Below are 17,024 nucleotides of genomic sequence, written 5' to 3' on the forward strand. Positions count from 1 at the left end.
TTTTCGTCATTTTTGTAACTTGTACAAAAATCTTCTTTTCTAAAACTATGGGCCAAATTTAACCAAACTTGGCCACAATCATTACTAGGGTATCTATTTAAAAAAGTGTCTAATGACCCCACCTACCAACCAAGATGGCCGACATCAATAAATACAGTAACAGGTGAGCGACACAGACACAGGCTCTTCAGAGCCTCTAGTTATTGTTTGTTGCTGTCTGTAATATTTGTATTTCCTTTGTTGTTTTGTAAGAAATCAGGGTTTTAAATTTTTCTTATCAATTGCTTCATTACCTTTGATAGATTTCTTTACAGTATTGGTTTTGCTCACCATTGATTGCTGTATGGTGAATTGATTACCACATGTCCTTACTTTATAGTGTATTTGAAATATTTTTATTTCAGGTGAATAATGGCAGACTACCCAAGATGAAAGATTTAGCAGATGTTACCAGCAGAATTCTAAGTGAATGTCAAAATTTCATGAGAATGCAGGAGGTAAATTACAATAATTAAATGATTCATTAATTATCTGAGACAAATGAGACATCTTCAGTACTGATCTAAAATTTAAAAACAGTAAGTATTTGTTTGAGAACTTTTTTTACCATTTCAGACCAGAACAACTTCTTAAGAGTGATTCTGATATTTCATTAGTAAATTTTTTTTCTTTGATGACAGTATACTGATTAAATAATGGGTTTTGTCAATGTTCACAAGAAAACTTTTAATACATCTGTTTATATGTCTAGGATGAATGCAGTTTTGTGAGCCTGAGAGATGTGGAAAGAGTTTTAGAAGTGATGACATGGTTCTATAGACAGACAGAAGAAGGAGGGATATTGTATAATGAAGATGCTCATCAGGCTGAGGATTTTGAGAAAATTGAAGTAAGTTATTATTATCTCCAAACCCCTGTTTCCTGGAGAAGACTTCAGCTTAGTGTTGCAATATGGTCAATAAAATACATTGCTGTGGTAACTGCTACCTTAGATTAATATGTAATACATGATAATATGAAAAAATTATCAAAATTTTGGTGTTGTTCAGATTCAGTTTTAAAAGAGATACTGCCCTTTTAAACTGGGAAAAATAAAAACCATGCATATCAATGCTTGCAATAATTTTAAGGTTGATTTTTATCTATGAAATAAATTTCGAATAATTGATAATATTATTTGCTGTGAAATGAATGATAATATAGGGTTATTGCATGAATATTGGGGAATATTGTCCTGAGTAAAATATTTAGCACTAGCTTGCGAGTGCAATATATGTTCTACGAGGGACAATGTTCCCCTTCATGCAATAACCCTTTTATTGTATAGCAATATAATATTTGAAAGTAAACATTGGTTTATGCAATAATATACTTTTCTTTCACTGTAGATAACCAGGGCTCTTATTTTAGCACTAGGTGTTTGCTACCAAGCTTGCTTACAAAAAAGACAGGATTTCAGAGATATGATTGCTGATTATTTTGAAGAACCTTATCAACTTTTAAATGAAGACCAACTTGAAACAGAGCTTATAAGGTTTGTTAGTACATTTTTAAAAACCCAAGCAATGCTAGATTGGTTTAGAGTAAACTTCATGAAATTGTTCTAACAACAAAGATTTCAAAGGAGAGGCAATAGATACCAAAGGGTTATTCAAACTCATTAGTCAAAAACAAACTGACAAAGCCATGGCAAAAACGAAAAACAACATAGAAAACGAAAAACTGAGCAACACCCACCTCACCAAAAACCAGGGAGTGATCACATGTGGTAGATTAAAGGATAGTCAGATCCTGCTCTACATATGGCATCTATCAATTTGTTAAAAGTAAACATAACAAGTCAAAGTATGTCCTTCCAACACAGAGCCTTGGCTCACATGGAACAGCAAGCACTAACAGGCCCCCAAAATGACTAGTGTTAACCCATTCAAATAGGAAAACCAATAGTCTGATATATATGAGAAATGATAACACTGATGAACCACATCAATAAACGACAACCACGGAACAACAGGTTCCTGACTGGATACAGGTGCAAACAAATGCAGCCGGTTTTAACATTCTAACAACTGCCAACCTTCACCCTAACCTGAAGTAGGGGTGTAACATTAAAATATAGAAAGATAACACTATAGAATAGCAATTAAAATATATAGCTTAATTCAATCAATAAAACATATTAACAAAAACAAGTAAACAAACACTGAATGAATACATTTGACCTTGACACAATATAAATATTTTATTAATAAAAAAAAGAAGGAGATGTAAACCAATATCAGGAAACAACTGTAACCTTGGACAAAATGGCATTAAATAAAATGACATACACAGGTTCATATAATAATTTTGTTGGAACAAGTACATGGAGAATGGAAATTTGTTTTTATATTTTTTTGTTAAAGCCTTTCTGTTATAATAAATGATAAAATTGTTGTATTTTTAGGTGCCAAGACAAATTGTTAGACAGTGTGAAGCTAGCAGACAATATAGCCAGGAACCAAGCTCTGAAAGAGAATGTGTTTATGATGATAGTTTGTATTGAGCTGAGGATTCCTCTGTTTTTGGTTGGTAAACCTGGTAGTTCTAAGTCTCTAGCAAAGACAATTGTAGCAGATGCTATGCAGGGGGACACAGCTCGTAGTGAGCTGTTTAAAAAGTACAAGCAAGTAAGTTTTTCTATTAGACATTTACTGATATTAACAAAAAGAGAATATACTTATTAAAGGTAAAAACTTTACATCCACAACATATTATTTGCATTAAATAATTTCAACAATAAATTTCAAATGTGCTGCAAATCTTGAAACAAATAAATGCAATTATCTATACATTTAAAAGAAAATTGTTTGTTTTGTAGGTCCAGATGGTTTCTTTTCAATGTAGTCCTTTGTCTACACCTGATGGTATCTTGGGCACATTCAGACAATGTGCAGAGTTTCAGAGAAGGAAAGATTTAGATCGATTTGTTTCTGTGGTAGTTTTGGATGAGATTGGATTAGCAGAGGATTCTCCAAGAATGCCTCTAAAGGTGATTTTATTTTATGGACAGTTGTATTTTTTACCATGTGTAATGTATTTGCTTATACAGCTTAATGCACAAGTCATATTGAAAAATAAAAATATTTGCATACTTTTCTGGTGGAAGTTGTAATTTAAAAAAATTAAATGACATGATTTTGATAAATGATAAACTACAATGAAAATACCATATTCACAAAGCTGCACATATAAAGGGTTAGAAGAAATTTGAACCCAACAGAAACAAAGATATGCCATAAACATCAGATATCAGTGAAACTTTTGACATTGTTTTATGGAATGGATATACATGTATTAAGAGTTTAATTTGTATGCAGGTTACTTGTTTTAGTGGTATTATTATATCTAATCTATTTAATATGCAACTTTTGGATTGTTTTCAGACTCTACATCCGTTGCTGGAAGATGGTTGTTGTGGAGATGACGACCTTGAGGACCCTGTATTGAAACAGGTACTTGATATTAAAACTAAAATATACCTCATACTTATATTGAAAACAGTATCGCAAATTAATACAGAAGAAAGTACTCTGATTTAAAATGACAGAGGAATCTGTATTGAAACTGGAAAAGATATCTCATTTTTTAATAAATAGAAAAGGTACCGTATTTATTAGACTGCAAGAAGATTTCTCATTGAAATAGGGATAAAGTACTGCATTTTTAAGCAATAAAGGGTAACTCATTTTAAAAGTAAAAATAAAAGGTTCTTCATTCAAAAACTGAAAAAGGTACATTGTATTAAAACTGAAAATGGATACATGGTTTTGAAACTGAAAAAAAAAGGTACATGAAAAAGTTCATCATGTTTAAAATGAAGAACAGAAACCTAATATTTTAAACTGTACCTTATACTTAATTTGAAAACCACATACCTTGTGTAAAAATTGAAAAAAAAAATACCTCATATGAAAATTGAAAAATAGTTCCTCATATGAAAACTTATTAGAAATTTGTTAACAAAAATAGGGATGGGTAAGACATTTAACACATTCTTTTAAATTGGACCTAATGAAAGAAGGTAATACCAATCTTATAATTTCACCAAACTTTTATTCTTGTTGCAGGTAGAAGACCGACCAGAGGAAGAGGAGCTAGAGGATCCTATATATAAAAAGGTAACTGATATTGATAGAAATTTTGGTAAACAGAGATGTGGGGTATCCATCAATTATACATCAACTTTAAAAGACATAGAAAAGACCAACAAAGGACATCCAAGTAACATATATAATCTTCAAAAATACACAACATATCAAGATTTGAATTCCCCTTGTAGAAATTTTTAAATGGAGCTTGAAAATGTTGAGTTAATGTTGTAGCCTATAAGCAAATTTTGAATTAGCTGTGCACCCATTCACTTACTGGTTGGAATTGTTTTAAATACTATTATAATCCTCCTTATACAAGAACTACTTTTGTGTTTTTCAGGTTGCTTTTATTGGTATATCCAATTGGGCCTTAGATCCAGCGAAAATGAATAGAGGAATATTTGTACAAAGAGAAGTTCCAGATGAGGTAGAACTGATTAAAAGTGCAAGGTAAAATATAAAATTATGATAAAAAAATATTAAAAACAAGATGTCATTCAATAAAAAATGGACTGCTTTAACTACTGCTGAAGATTGTGTGACTCTTGGTATACTCTCAATACACCTTAAAGTGTGTCTTTCAGACTTGTGTTCCATATTTCATTTACTTCAGTTTTAAGTAATTCAATTCTCAAATTTTGTATATTTTTATTGAAAAATGAGATAATTTTTATGGAGGATAGTACCAGCTTCCTTTGAAAAGTAGGTCATTTTTCATTTCACTGAAATGAAGTTCAAGTATTTGGTACCTATTTACCTAACCACTACATGTATGATTTTAATAGACATGTTGATATGTGGATATAATTGTGTTTTTAGAGGAATTTGCAGGACATCAAAAGATAAAGAAAGAATTCTGAAACTGATAGACAATCTTATTCCATCCTTATCAAAGGCATATTCTGAACTATTTTCTGAGTTAGAAAAATCAAAACAGAGGGAATTCTTTGGTCTAAGAGATTTCTATAGGTATGTTTCACTTAAATAATATTATATGTCTAGGCATGGCTTAAACATATATAACATATTCTATTGATGGCAAATATAATAAGGAATTTCTAAGCATTTTGGGAACATGTATTGCTAATGCAATTTCGCCTGATTATGTTATGGCTAGAACAGATGGCCAGAGAACACTGTTATTTTGTAGTGCATTTCTTTCAAACAAAAAGCACATTAGAAATATTGCACATGCTCTATTCAAAAAATATGTGTACAGTGTAGTGAACCAGTTTTTGGGACAAATAAATAGTTGATAGTTATAGAAAAGTTGTATCACCATCAGCTCTAACTCAAAATATAGACAGTTTTATGTCAAGGGGTCTATAATTCAGTTTGACAGCTTCACCATACAGATTTTTGACCTTTTCAAACTGGACCAAATCACTACTTAACCTACAAATTCATACCTTATTTCATTTACACATAATTTCATCCCCTTACTAACTATTTTATGCATAAGATATAAGAAAATTAAGTATGAACTCAAGGTGTATGAAAACAAAATTGCAAGTTACTGTGGATTCATTTATTTTCGTGGGTATCAATTTTCGTGGATAGAGAAAAAAAGACGTTTCGTGGTATACGTAAATTCGTGGATCGCTGATTACAACAACAAAAAATTAGATACGTAATTCGTGGATTTCTTTTTGATTGAGGAGATCATATAACCTCCTTGGTTTGATCAATAATAACAAAAAAACAAAAAAAGAAGGAATTAATTGAAAAAGTTTTGAATCGTCAAAATCCTCGCTTGGTCATTCTAAGTTAAAGTGTTCATTGTTAACTTCGATTACAATAATGGACAGAGACAACTAATTATTTGTTTGTTTTACAATTTATAAATTCTTGTTTGAATCCTATAAGGCATTCAAAACTTTATGATTGAAAGCTCATTTCCCTAATTACGATATAATAAACAGTGATATAAGTATAAGGTGTAAAAATAAATGTCCCTGTCATAAACAATATTACATACGGGCAATATCCCCGTACTTAATCCTATTGATTTTTAATCAGTGGTAAACCAAACTATGACACGGTAATTAACAACTTGCAGTTATTTTCCATGAACAGTTTTAATAAATTTTATAAAGTAAATTATCACTGATATTTGATATATTTATTATAGATTTAATCAAAATACTTGTATCTTCTTTCAATAAAAAAACACGTGTTATGTTACAATGTTTGTCCCTAGTCAACACTATACTAGAACTGCATAACATCCGACTCCATACACATTTCTTGGGATTATTCTTCGTTGAATTCTTAAATTCGTGGTTCGCTGTGACCCACGAAACCCACGAAAATTGGTATACCACGAATAAAAATGAATCCACAGTATACACTGTCCACACTATGGACTCTATTTGTAGGCAACAAAAATCTAAGGTAGACAACTGTGTCCCCAGACCAGATTCTTTACATATACTTGATGTAAATTGATGTTCAATTTACAATATATTGGTCAGTTACATCTTCAGTTACAATATTGATCAGAAAAATAGCAAATATAAAAACATATAATAAATTATAATTATGTACCACCTAGGGGCATATAGTTTTTCAGTCTTTTCGTTTCTTTGGTCAAGGTAGTTTTTGATGAAGTTGAAGTCCAATCAACTTGATACTTTAGCTTGGTACACATGTTTCCTATGATATGCTCTTTTTAATTTGAATGCCAAATTAGAGTTTTGACCCCAAGTACACAGTCCATTGAACATAGAACATGCTACTGTCCCATTTCAGGTTTAAAGTTTTTGGTCAAGGTAGTTTTGGGTGAAGTTGAAGTCCAATCAACTTGAAATTTAGTACATATGTTCCCTATGGTATGATCTTTCTCATTTAATGCAAAAATAGAGTTTTGATCCCAATTCAACAATTCACTAAACATAGAAAAGTATTATAGTGCAAGTGGGGAATCCGTGTACTGTAGACACATTCTTGTTTTCTTTCTATATGTCAATGTATGTATAAAATAAAGATAAGAATCTAAGAACTTGAGCAATGCCAAGTTGTTTGAGGAATATTTTTTGTTTTTCAATTTATCTCTTAACATTAATTTTTTTTTTTAAATAATACAAAATTTTAATTTCATAAGATCATTTTTTTTTTGTAATTCAGGAAAAAATGAATATTAATTGGGATTCCCACCTAGTCGAACTGCAGTGATCTGTCTATCTGTCTAAAAAATTGTGTTCGCTCTATATTATTGTGAACCCAATTGTACCTTTCCATAGATTCACCTGAGAGTTACCTGTCCATTTAAACTTTTGGCAGTTCTATCTGTCCCATTGAACAAATACAACAGGTGTTGCAGGTCTCTGTATAGTTTATTCACTGAGACCTTTAAATTTCTTCTAAGGGAAATCTATCACTCATTGGTTAATCTACCTGAGTAAAAAATTTATCTGCTAAATTGATGGAAATAACATGTTTACAATTAATTAAAAACTGCATATATGTCAGTTTGAATTTATTATATTTTCAATCTGTTGAATGTAAACAGTAATTCTAACATTAATAAAAGTTGATTTCTGAAAAAAATCAACATTATTCCTATTTCAAAAAAAAATGACAAAAAAAACTCAAAATGGAGATTTTTGTATATTTAGGCCTTCTTAAAAGTATTCTATTTATACTAAAACAAAAACTATAAAATGCAAATTTTGACAGGAACAAAAACAAACTTTTTATGATTAGATTATAGTACATGTATTTATTTTTAACAGATTGAAAAAATATTATTAATGTTGAATAAACACAAAATCACATGCAGTTTTTTGTCGAGCCTACGACTTTAGTCGAAAAAGCGAGACTAAGCGGTCGGCGGCGGCCACAAATATTCACTCTGTGGTTAAAGTTTTTGAAATTTTAATAACTTTCTTAAACTATACTGGATTTCTACCAAACTTGGACAGAAACTTGTTTATGATCATAAGATAGTATCCAGATGTAAATTTTAAAAAATAAAATTCCATTTTTTCCGTATTTTACTTATAAATGGACTTAGTTTTTTCTGCGGGGAAACATTACATTCACTCTGTGGTTAAAGTTTTTAAAGTTTTAATAACTTTCTTAAACTATCCTTGGTTTGTACCAAACTTGGACAGAAGCTTATTTATGATCATATTTAGATAGTATCCAGAAGTAAATTTTGTAAAATGATAACCCCATTTTTTCTGTATTTTACTTTTAAATGGACTTAGATTTTCTTCCAGTTAACATTATACATACAGTCTGCAGTTAAAGTTTTCAAAACATTTATTAGATTCATTAACTATTTTCACCAAACTTGGACAGAAGCTTCTTACAATCATAAGATAGTATAAAGAGGAATATTTTTATTGATTTTTTTCCTCATTTTTGTTGAGCCTGCGATTTACAGCAAAAGTAGGCGACACAGGGTTCCGCGGAACCCTTACAAATTCTTTATTAATAGTGAATGTGTTATTTCCATCAATTTAGCAGATACATTTTTACTCAGGTAGATTAATCAATGAGTCATAAATTTCTCTTAGAAGAAATTTAAAGGTCTCGGTAAATAAACTATACATAGAACAATACCTGTTGTATTTGTTCAATGGGACAAATGAACTGACAAAAGTTTAAATGGACAGGTAACTATCAGGTGAATCTATGGAAAGGTACAATTGGGTTCGCAATAAGAGAACCATTATGATGTGATATGGTTGTTAATGAAACATTTATCTGTTTAAGGCCAATTATATGGACAAAGAATCAGTGCTTGAATTGGTCCATATTTATATTTGTTTTAGCCAATATCTAAATTTATAAACTTTTTTAAGGAAATCATTGCTAGCACTGCATGCAATAATCCTCTATCTACCCCGCATAGAATTGACAAATATGAGAGTAGAAGGAGCCCGGGAAGCCAGGCTGTGTCAATTTTCAATTAAATTTCCATATGATTAGCATTGAATCAACACAAGGGTACATAATCCCTAAATGATGTAAAAACTGATGACAGCAAATTTTAACAAATATTTGTTAAATTTTTGATACAAATACGGATAAATAAAATGTTTAAACTAGTCAGAGAAATTTGTTTGTATGACCGTGTTTACTTATTTAAGCTTGATTAAAATGGTGTATGCCTTTGCTGCCAGAACAGACCATAAGCCTACATGGTTTCAGTTAAAACATGCTATCATGAGAAACTTTGGAGGATTAGAGAATATAAACTCGGTTGAAATATTCCGTCAATGTTTAAAGGACTCCACAGTTGGAATGCATGATAGAGTATGTTTATGTAATATGTGAGTTTGATGTGTTTTTGTTAAACTTCAGATCTTCTAATGATCCATAAGGATTTTTCTATTTAAATGGATGTTTGTGGATAGAAAATAACCTCTAATTAGATATCTTTAAACTGGGATCCTATTTTATATGTGTTCCAGTGATCAATTCACACCAATGTTTAATGTTAGGTTCACCTTACAGCATGAAAGAAACCTGAATTCTTGACCCGTGACCATTGGTAGCAAGCACATTCAATTTGATTATTTTCATTTTTGTTTATTTAATATAGTTTTTTATTCCATTTACTTTTAGATCAACAATATTTAACATCTTCAAAAATAATGGTTCATGTTAAATTTTGAGTGAAATTAAAAGGTTGTCCATATAAACATTACTACTTTTCAATTACATCAGACAATTTATTGTTACACAGAAGCTGGAAGGTGATCCTGATTGTTCATCTGGAGGAATGATCAAAGCCTGTTTGGATGGTGACAGTACACTTACAGGGTAATTATTGGTGTAACTTAAAGTTAAGATTGTATAATGCACCAAGGAAATATTTCGTAAACCTTGTGTGTACTTTTGTGGTTGTTTTTGCTGCTTTTGTTTGGTTATACACACAAAGAAGATATATAGGAATCTGTTACTTTAGTGATGATAACAAATAAATATGAGAGGATTATTTTACCTAGATCAATTTACTATTAGAATCCATTGAAGGATGTTGGATTTGAAGTCTTACAAGAAGAACTTCAAAACTAACACTTTACATTTATTTCCCGTTCCTGAGAGAGAGATATAAAGATATGTTCACCCAAAAATATTCAAATTTCACGAGGGCTGTCCCCGAGGAAAATATGATTTTTTTATGGTGAGCAAATCTTCATATCCACCGACGCCAAGGGAAATAAATGTTTTGTTCCAGCCTATGCTTTGTTTACTGCCTGAATATGACAATCACACAAGTATGATTTAAGATCACAGGAAACAGCAGTACTCCCAAGAGTTCGAACTACTAAGTATGGCTTAAGATCGTTTCGCTATAATGCTGCACAAATCTGGAATGAGCTACCGAACCATTGTCGAATGGAAACATCTTTGGACTAATTCAAAAAATTGGTACAAACATGGGATCCAAGTAACAGCTCATGCTAGTGCAGTTCATGCATATAGTGTTTATGCCTGTTTTATTTTTACTTTTATTTTTTGTGTGATTATATGATTTGTGCAATCTTATTATTAACATGTGCTATGTTTTAAGTGTACTATATGCTTTTAACTTGTATATGTCATTTATGGTATCTTACTTAATAATGCATTATTTGTTTAAAATTGTGTTGTTTTCATGACTTTTGTATGTGTGTATTGTATTGTGTGTGTGTATTGTATTTTGTTATTAAGTCGATTTGAAAAGCTCACTAGAGCTTGTGTTATATAGTTTTTTGAATATCGACTCTAAATAAAACTTTGAATCTTGAATCTTGAAATGAAATATTAGTTTGCATACATTTTGTTTTCTATTAATCCACTAGTTTTTATAACTAAACAGGACATACACATTCAAACAGTATGGATCAAAAGTTAATTATTAGATAAATTTAAACACGATAATGAATTTTGCTATCGTTATATAAAAAAAAAGAGTTCAAAATCTTATGTACATTATACATGGTCCGAGAACACAATTAATTCGTAGTGCATTTCTTTTAGAACATAAATGAAAATAAAAAAAATCCCACCTGCGCTTTCTCAAAGAAACTTTTACAGTGTGTTGTACTACTTTTGGGACAAATTATATCAAATTTATAGAAAACTTCATCGCCTCTAACTCAAAATATGGCCAATTTTATGTTTAGGGCGTCTTGAAATCTTTTGACAGCTTCCGAAGTGCTCATTTTCAACCTTTTTCAGCTGGACCAAATCACTACTTTCCTTTAAAATTCTGGACCCAAATTTTTTTACAGTGTAATTTCAACCCCCTTCTTGCAATTTGAGGCAGTGAACATGGAGAAATAAATTTGGAAGGGGTATAAAAATTAATGGCAAGTAACCCACTGTCAACACTAGGGACTATATTTGTGAACAACGAAAATCAAGGGACGACAATGGTGGTCTCGGACCTAATAGGGTAGAAAGAGTAGACAAATCTTAAAAAAACTTGGTATGAACAAAGCTTAATGTATTATAACACTACTTACAAAGTTTCATGACAATAGGATGTATATTATAGACATTAAGTTTAGTTCTATACTCATCTTTGCGTGTAAAATTTTGACGTTAAAATTGAAAAATTTCAACTATCAACATTTGGGGCTTTAAAAATTTAAATATTGCAAAAAAATACTTGTTAAATGCCTTAATATATAACTTATCATGTACTAAAAGCAATAGAGTACTCATTTGATTTATCAGACTTGGCATAATTATTCATAAGTCAAATTTATATGAGCCTGCGCCTAAAAATTCAGGTTTTTCAATGAAGTGGAGCCTTACATGAAGATGTAATATTTTCCAGCAATTTTAAATTTGTGAAGCTTTTTGGTTATAAATAATCCTTACATATGTATTTAAAGTACTTTAAATGGAAAGAAAAGTTACAAATAACATATCATATTAGTTTAAAAGGGTCTTAGGCCAAGTAAGACTGGAAAAAATTTAGGGTCAATTAAGGCCGTGCCACATATTTACATTTAAAAATGCATATTGAGGCTATAAAAATTAAAAATGTGTGTCTTTTTTATCATTTCTATACTCATGTGACATGATACAACAAATCTGAGCACAAAAAGACTCTTGCAAATAACTTTTCTTACAAGCAGTATGGGCTGAAACAAAGATTTTTGCCTTTTTAGGGAAAAACTTTCATGCAATTTATTCTCAACAGGCTTATATTTAAACCACTTGCTATCCTACAGAAGAAAAGAAATATAGTATGTGAAATGGAACAGGTACAATAGACATTGTAAAGTGCATTTGATACAAATTTAGTGAAGTCTCTAATATGGACATCAAATTTTATATACCAAGCTTCCCACTATTGCCTTCATCCAAACAAGGCGTTAGACAAGGGTCATTCATACAACACATTTTGCACATTTTATCTGAGATAAACTTCTTTTCTGTAGATTCAGAGTTCATAAATAAGTAAAAGAAGCAGGTAAAGGCATAGAAACACAAATATTGACACATAAAAACCTGTCAGATAGAAAGTCAGGATGCCATTTATGCATCAATATTGAAAAAGTTATAAAATGCCTATTTTGACCATAAAATGTCAAAATTGGTCGTTTTGGCAGAAATTCTATAAAATAAAAGTTTAAATCCTTTAGTTTCATGCTATTTGACAAGTTGACACCATCAAATCATTTAGGGAAGTTGCCAGAGTACAAATTCTATATTTACAGATTTCACCTCTTAGGTCCGAGAACACAATTAATTCGTAGTGCATTTCTTTTAGAACATAAATGAAAATAAAAAAAATCCCACCTGCGCTTTCTCAAAGAAACTTTTACAGTGTGTTGTACTACTTTTGGGACAAATTATATCAAATTTATAGAAAACTTCATCGCCTCTAACTCAAAATATGGCCAATTTTATGTTTAGGGCGTCTTGAAATCTTTTGACAGCTTCCGAAGTGCTCATTTTCAACCTTTTTCAGCTGGACCAAATCACTACTTTCCTTTAAAATTCTGGACCCAAATTTTTTTACAGTGTAATTTCAACCCCCTTCTTGCAATTTGAGGCAGTGAACATGGAGAAATAAATTTGGAAGGGGTATAAAAATTAATGGCAAGTAACCCACTGTCAACACTAGGGACTATATTTGTGAACAACGAAAATCAAGGGACGACAATGGTGGTCTCGGACCACATGATGTCTCACAATATTGTCCCAACATTTAAGCAGGGAATATGATACTCAGGGGAAGATGGAGATTTGTTATGAATAGGCTTGTATGATGTATATACTCTTTAAAAACTTAAATTGTTTAAAAACTGAGTTCTATACTTGCCATTGAGTATAATGGAAAATCTATGCATTTGTTTGCCTTCATACCATTAGAAATTGGTTAAAAAATTGTGTTTTACAGTGAGACCAGATACCTGTTATTGTTAACTGAAAATTATGGAGATTTAGCAATTTTACAACAGAAGATATTGATGATGCATAATGCTCAGGTGATATTTGGAAGTAGTTTCCCAAGTGACCAGGAATATACACAGGTATGCATAGTGATGAAAAGTGAAAAATATGTGCAAGTGAACTTTGGCATCTCATTTTAAGGGGGGGGGGGGGTAGAATTATGATGATATTATCATCAATTCCATCCACAACATATTGGTTCTGTTGAATTATTGATTGTTGCTTAGAAGATTATTATTGCAATCAACATTCATTTAAATCCAAATAATTAATTAAGTGGAATATTAAGATTTATCCGATATATACCTTTGACACTTTAATATATTATATTATGAAACATTGTTTGCATAAGAAAATGCTAATCTATAATAGAGTTTTGTTTTATATCTTATAAAATTGTTTAAACTTAAAAGTGGGTAAGATTTGATTTGATTTTTGTGATTTTAACGCCACTATTAAGCACTGCTTTTGGGAAATTTTGTGGCGGCCAGTTTTTGTTGATGGAGGAAGCTGGAGTGCCCGGAAAAAAACCACTAAACTTCCATAGTAAAACTGACAATCCTAGTCAATTAAGATTGGAGTAGAGTGCACCTGCAAGAGTGGGGTTGAACTCACAACCTCAGTGTTAAAAACAAATGCATGGGTAAGAAGACCTACATATGGATGCATTCTGAACCTTTGCAGAGTTTAAATTGTGAAACCCTGAAATTATTCAACAAATCATGGCAGTTTTAATAAAAAGTGTTAGACATAGATGTCAGCTTCAACAAGATTTTTTTTTCTAAAGTGCTGTTTGAATGTAAGCACTTCATATAAGTTTATAATGTACAAAATCTAAGATTTATATCTTGTTTCCTAGGTGTGTAGAAACATCAACCGCATCAAAGTCTGTATGGAAACAGGAAGTACTGTTATACTACTAAATCTAGAAAACTTGTATGAAAGTTTGTATGATGCACTGAATCAGGTCAGTACAAGAAAGAATAAGCTTAAGGTTTATGAAAATGGACTAAAAAAATACATGATTGGGCAGTTGCCCAATTATCATAGATATTTGATATATTAAAAAAAAACATGATTGATGTTTTAAAATATGTGAGAAATACAAAGGCAATAAGTTTAGGAACAGAGTTAGAGGCCAATTATCCAAATAATTTACCAAAATTATTATGATACTATTTATGTGTTATATATATTTTATAAAATCATAATTGTACTCTTATTTAAATTCTCGGATTAGTTTATTTTCTTCAAATAATATTCATTTGAAGCTAATATTACTATAAGTCTTAATTATTAAGACAAATATTAAGATGTATGTGTTGTTGGAGTATCTGTCTAAATTAATATCATATTTATTTTCATTTTAGTATTATGTGCATTACGGTGGGGAGAGATATGTGGACCTTGGTCTTGGAAGTCATAGAGTCAAATGTAAAGTCCATAAAGAATTCAGGTATTTGTTATTGTTTGTCATGTTCATGTGACATTTATTGCGAACCCTATCGTAGTTTTCCATAGATTCACCTGCAAGTTACCTGTCCATTTAAACTTTTGGCAGTTCTATTGTCCCATCTAACAAATACAACAGGTATTGTTCTCTGTGTAGTTTATTCACTCAGACCTTTAAATTTCTTCTAGGAGAAATATATCACTCATTGATTAATCTACCTGAGTAAAAAATTGAACTGTCAATGAAGAAAAAATACTTATACCAATACTAAGTAAGGACTCACAAAACTGCATGTGGTGTTGTATTTATTCGATACCTGGAGTAACTCGTTTTTAATGTGTTCAATATTACATTAATTTTGTAATACTGATTCAAAAATTAAAAGTTGATTTCTGATCAAATATTCAATATTTTTGTGTGTTTGATAAATAAAAAATTGAATATTATTATTTTTAAATTAAAGTCTTCATAAACATAAGTCTATAAATGAACAACAACAAAAACATGTAAATTCATTGGAAAATACTAAAAAATGTGTCTGAAATAAACTTTTTAGTATTAAACCAGATTTTATATTGAACAGATTGAAAATACATTAATGATAATATTGAATAAATACAATATTGCATACAGTTTATGTGAGTTATTAGAAGTATTTCAATAAAAAAGAAGATAATTTTTTGGTCAGGTAAATTAATCAATGAGTGATATATTTCTCCTAGAAGAAATTTAAAGGTCCCAGTGAATAAACTACACAGAGAACAATACCTGTTGTATTTGTTAGATGGGACAATAGGACTTACAAAAGTTTAAATGGACAGGTAACTTGCAGGTGAATCTATGGAAAACTAAGATAGGGTTTGCAATAATTATTTTTTGTATTAACAAGAAATTGATAAAAGGAAGATAAGATAACTATAGTTCACTGTACGGTCTTCAACAATGAGCAAAGCCCATACTTATAAAAAGGTGCCAAAATGACAAATGTAAAACAATTCTAACTAGAAAACTAATTACTTACTTTATGTAAAAACAATTATAAAAGAAAAACAAATATGTAAAACAGCAACAAACTACAACTACTAAATTACAGGCTACTGACTTGGGACAGGCACATACATACAGAATGTGGCGGAGTAAAACATGTAAGCTGGATATAAGCCAATTTCAGTCATTATTTACTGATTGTTTTGTGTTATGCTTCCTTTGTCACTTAGTTTACAAAGAAATAAACATAAATGGTGAATAAAATGCATTTCTTAATACAGATTGATAGTTGTAGCTGAGAAAGAGCTGGTTTATAAGAAGTTTCCAATACCTCTGATCAACCGTCTAGAGAAACATGTGCTCTCCTTGAGTACAATGTTATCTGAGGCACAACTTATGTTAGCTAACAAACTGGAAGACTGGGTCATTGATTTCTGTCATGTAGAAACACCTGTACATTTAACACAAAGGTAATTTTGTGTTGGTTATAAAAAGTTAAAAAAATAATTCAAGAAATGTCATATTTAATGAAAGGTACTTAGTAAAGAGAAATAAATGATAGTAGAAGTAGAATAAGGAAATACCTCTGTTAGACAGCAAACTAACAATGTAATGAACCAAAACACATTTCGTGGTCAGCATACAAACTTTAAAGCTGTAAATATAGTATGACAAGCTCTAAAATTACCCTTATATCTTTAAAAAAAACAAAAAAAAACTCATCATTTTTAGTGAATTGTGTTTATTCTCAGGGACAAAAAGAAGGAGAGAAGCATTGGAGAAGTTTTTATGGGTTACCATGCAGATACATGTGCTGCCATTATCATGCAGTTGTTTGAAGACAAAAAATGCCCTTATGACGATTTTGAACAAAGCATTTGTCAAGAGGTTTGTCAGATATTCAGTACTAAATTTTTTAGTGAATTTCAGAATGAAAAACCAGTTATATATTTGAGGGTTTACGGCGGGCAGGCATCTAGGCTGGCAGAGTTATAGTCCTTGTGATATTGAAATATGTCTGGACAAAAAATAAATGTTAA

At 30.6% G+C, this 17,024-nt stretch overlaps 1 protein-coding gene across 1 annotated transcript in view; it reads left to right on the forward strand.

Annotated features, from left to right (window-relative positions):
• Positions 1 to 17,024, forward strand: part of LOC139492853 (E3 ubiquitin-protein ligase rnf213-alpha-like) — a 100,484-nt gene that overhangs the window by 42,164 nt on the left and 41,296 nt on the right. The window contains exons 26-41 of the mRNA XM_071281004.1: positions 405 to 497; positions 752 to 889; positions 1,389 to 1,534; positions 2,447 to 2,669; positions 2,861 to 3,031; positions 3,426 to 3,494; positions 4,110 to 4,160; positions 4,474 to 4,583; positions 4,953 to 5,102; positions 9,233 to 9,398; positions 9,832 to 9,908; positions 13,492 to 13,624; positions 14,404 to 14,511; positions 14,915 to 15,000; positions 16,266 to 16,454; positions 16,737 to 16,872. Of these exons, the coding sequence (XP_071137105.1) occupies positions 405 to 497; positions 752 to 889; positions 1,389 to 1,534; positions 2,447 to 2,669; positions 2,861 to 3,031; positions 3,426 to 3,494; positions 4,110 to 4,160; positions 4,474 to 4,583; positions 4,953 to 5,102; positions 9,233 to 9,398; positions 9,832 to 9,908; positions 13,492 to 13,624; positions 14,404 to 14,511; positions 14,915 to 15,000; positions 16,266 to 16,454; positions 16,737 to 16,872 (2,046 nt within the window). The remainder of the gene's footprint in view (positions 1 to 404; positions 498 to 751; positions 890 to 1,388; positions 1,535 to 2,446; positions 2,670 to 2,860; positions 3,032 to 3,425; positions 3,495 to 4,109; positions 4,161 to 4,473; positions 4,584 to 4,952; positions 5,103 to 9,232; positions 9,399 to 9,831; positions 9,909 to 13,491; positions 13,625 to 14,403; positions 14,512 to 14,914; positions 15,001 to 16,265; positions 16,455 to 16,736; positions 16,873 to 17,024) is intronic.

The sequence above is a fragment of the Mytilus edulis genome, chromosome 10, assembly GCF_963676685.1.
Source record: "Mytilus edulis chromosome 10, xbMytEdul2.2, whole genome shotgun sequence".
Taxonomy (NCBI): domain Eukaryota; kingdom Metazoa; phylum Mollusca; class Bivalvia; order Mytilida; family Mytilidae; genus Mytilus; species Mytilus edulis.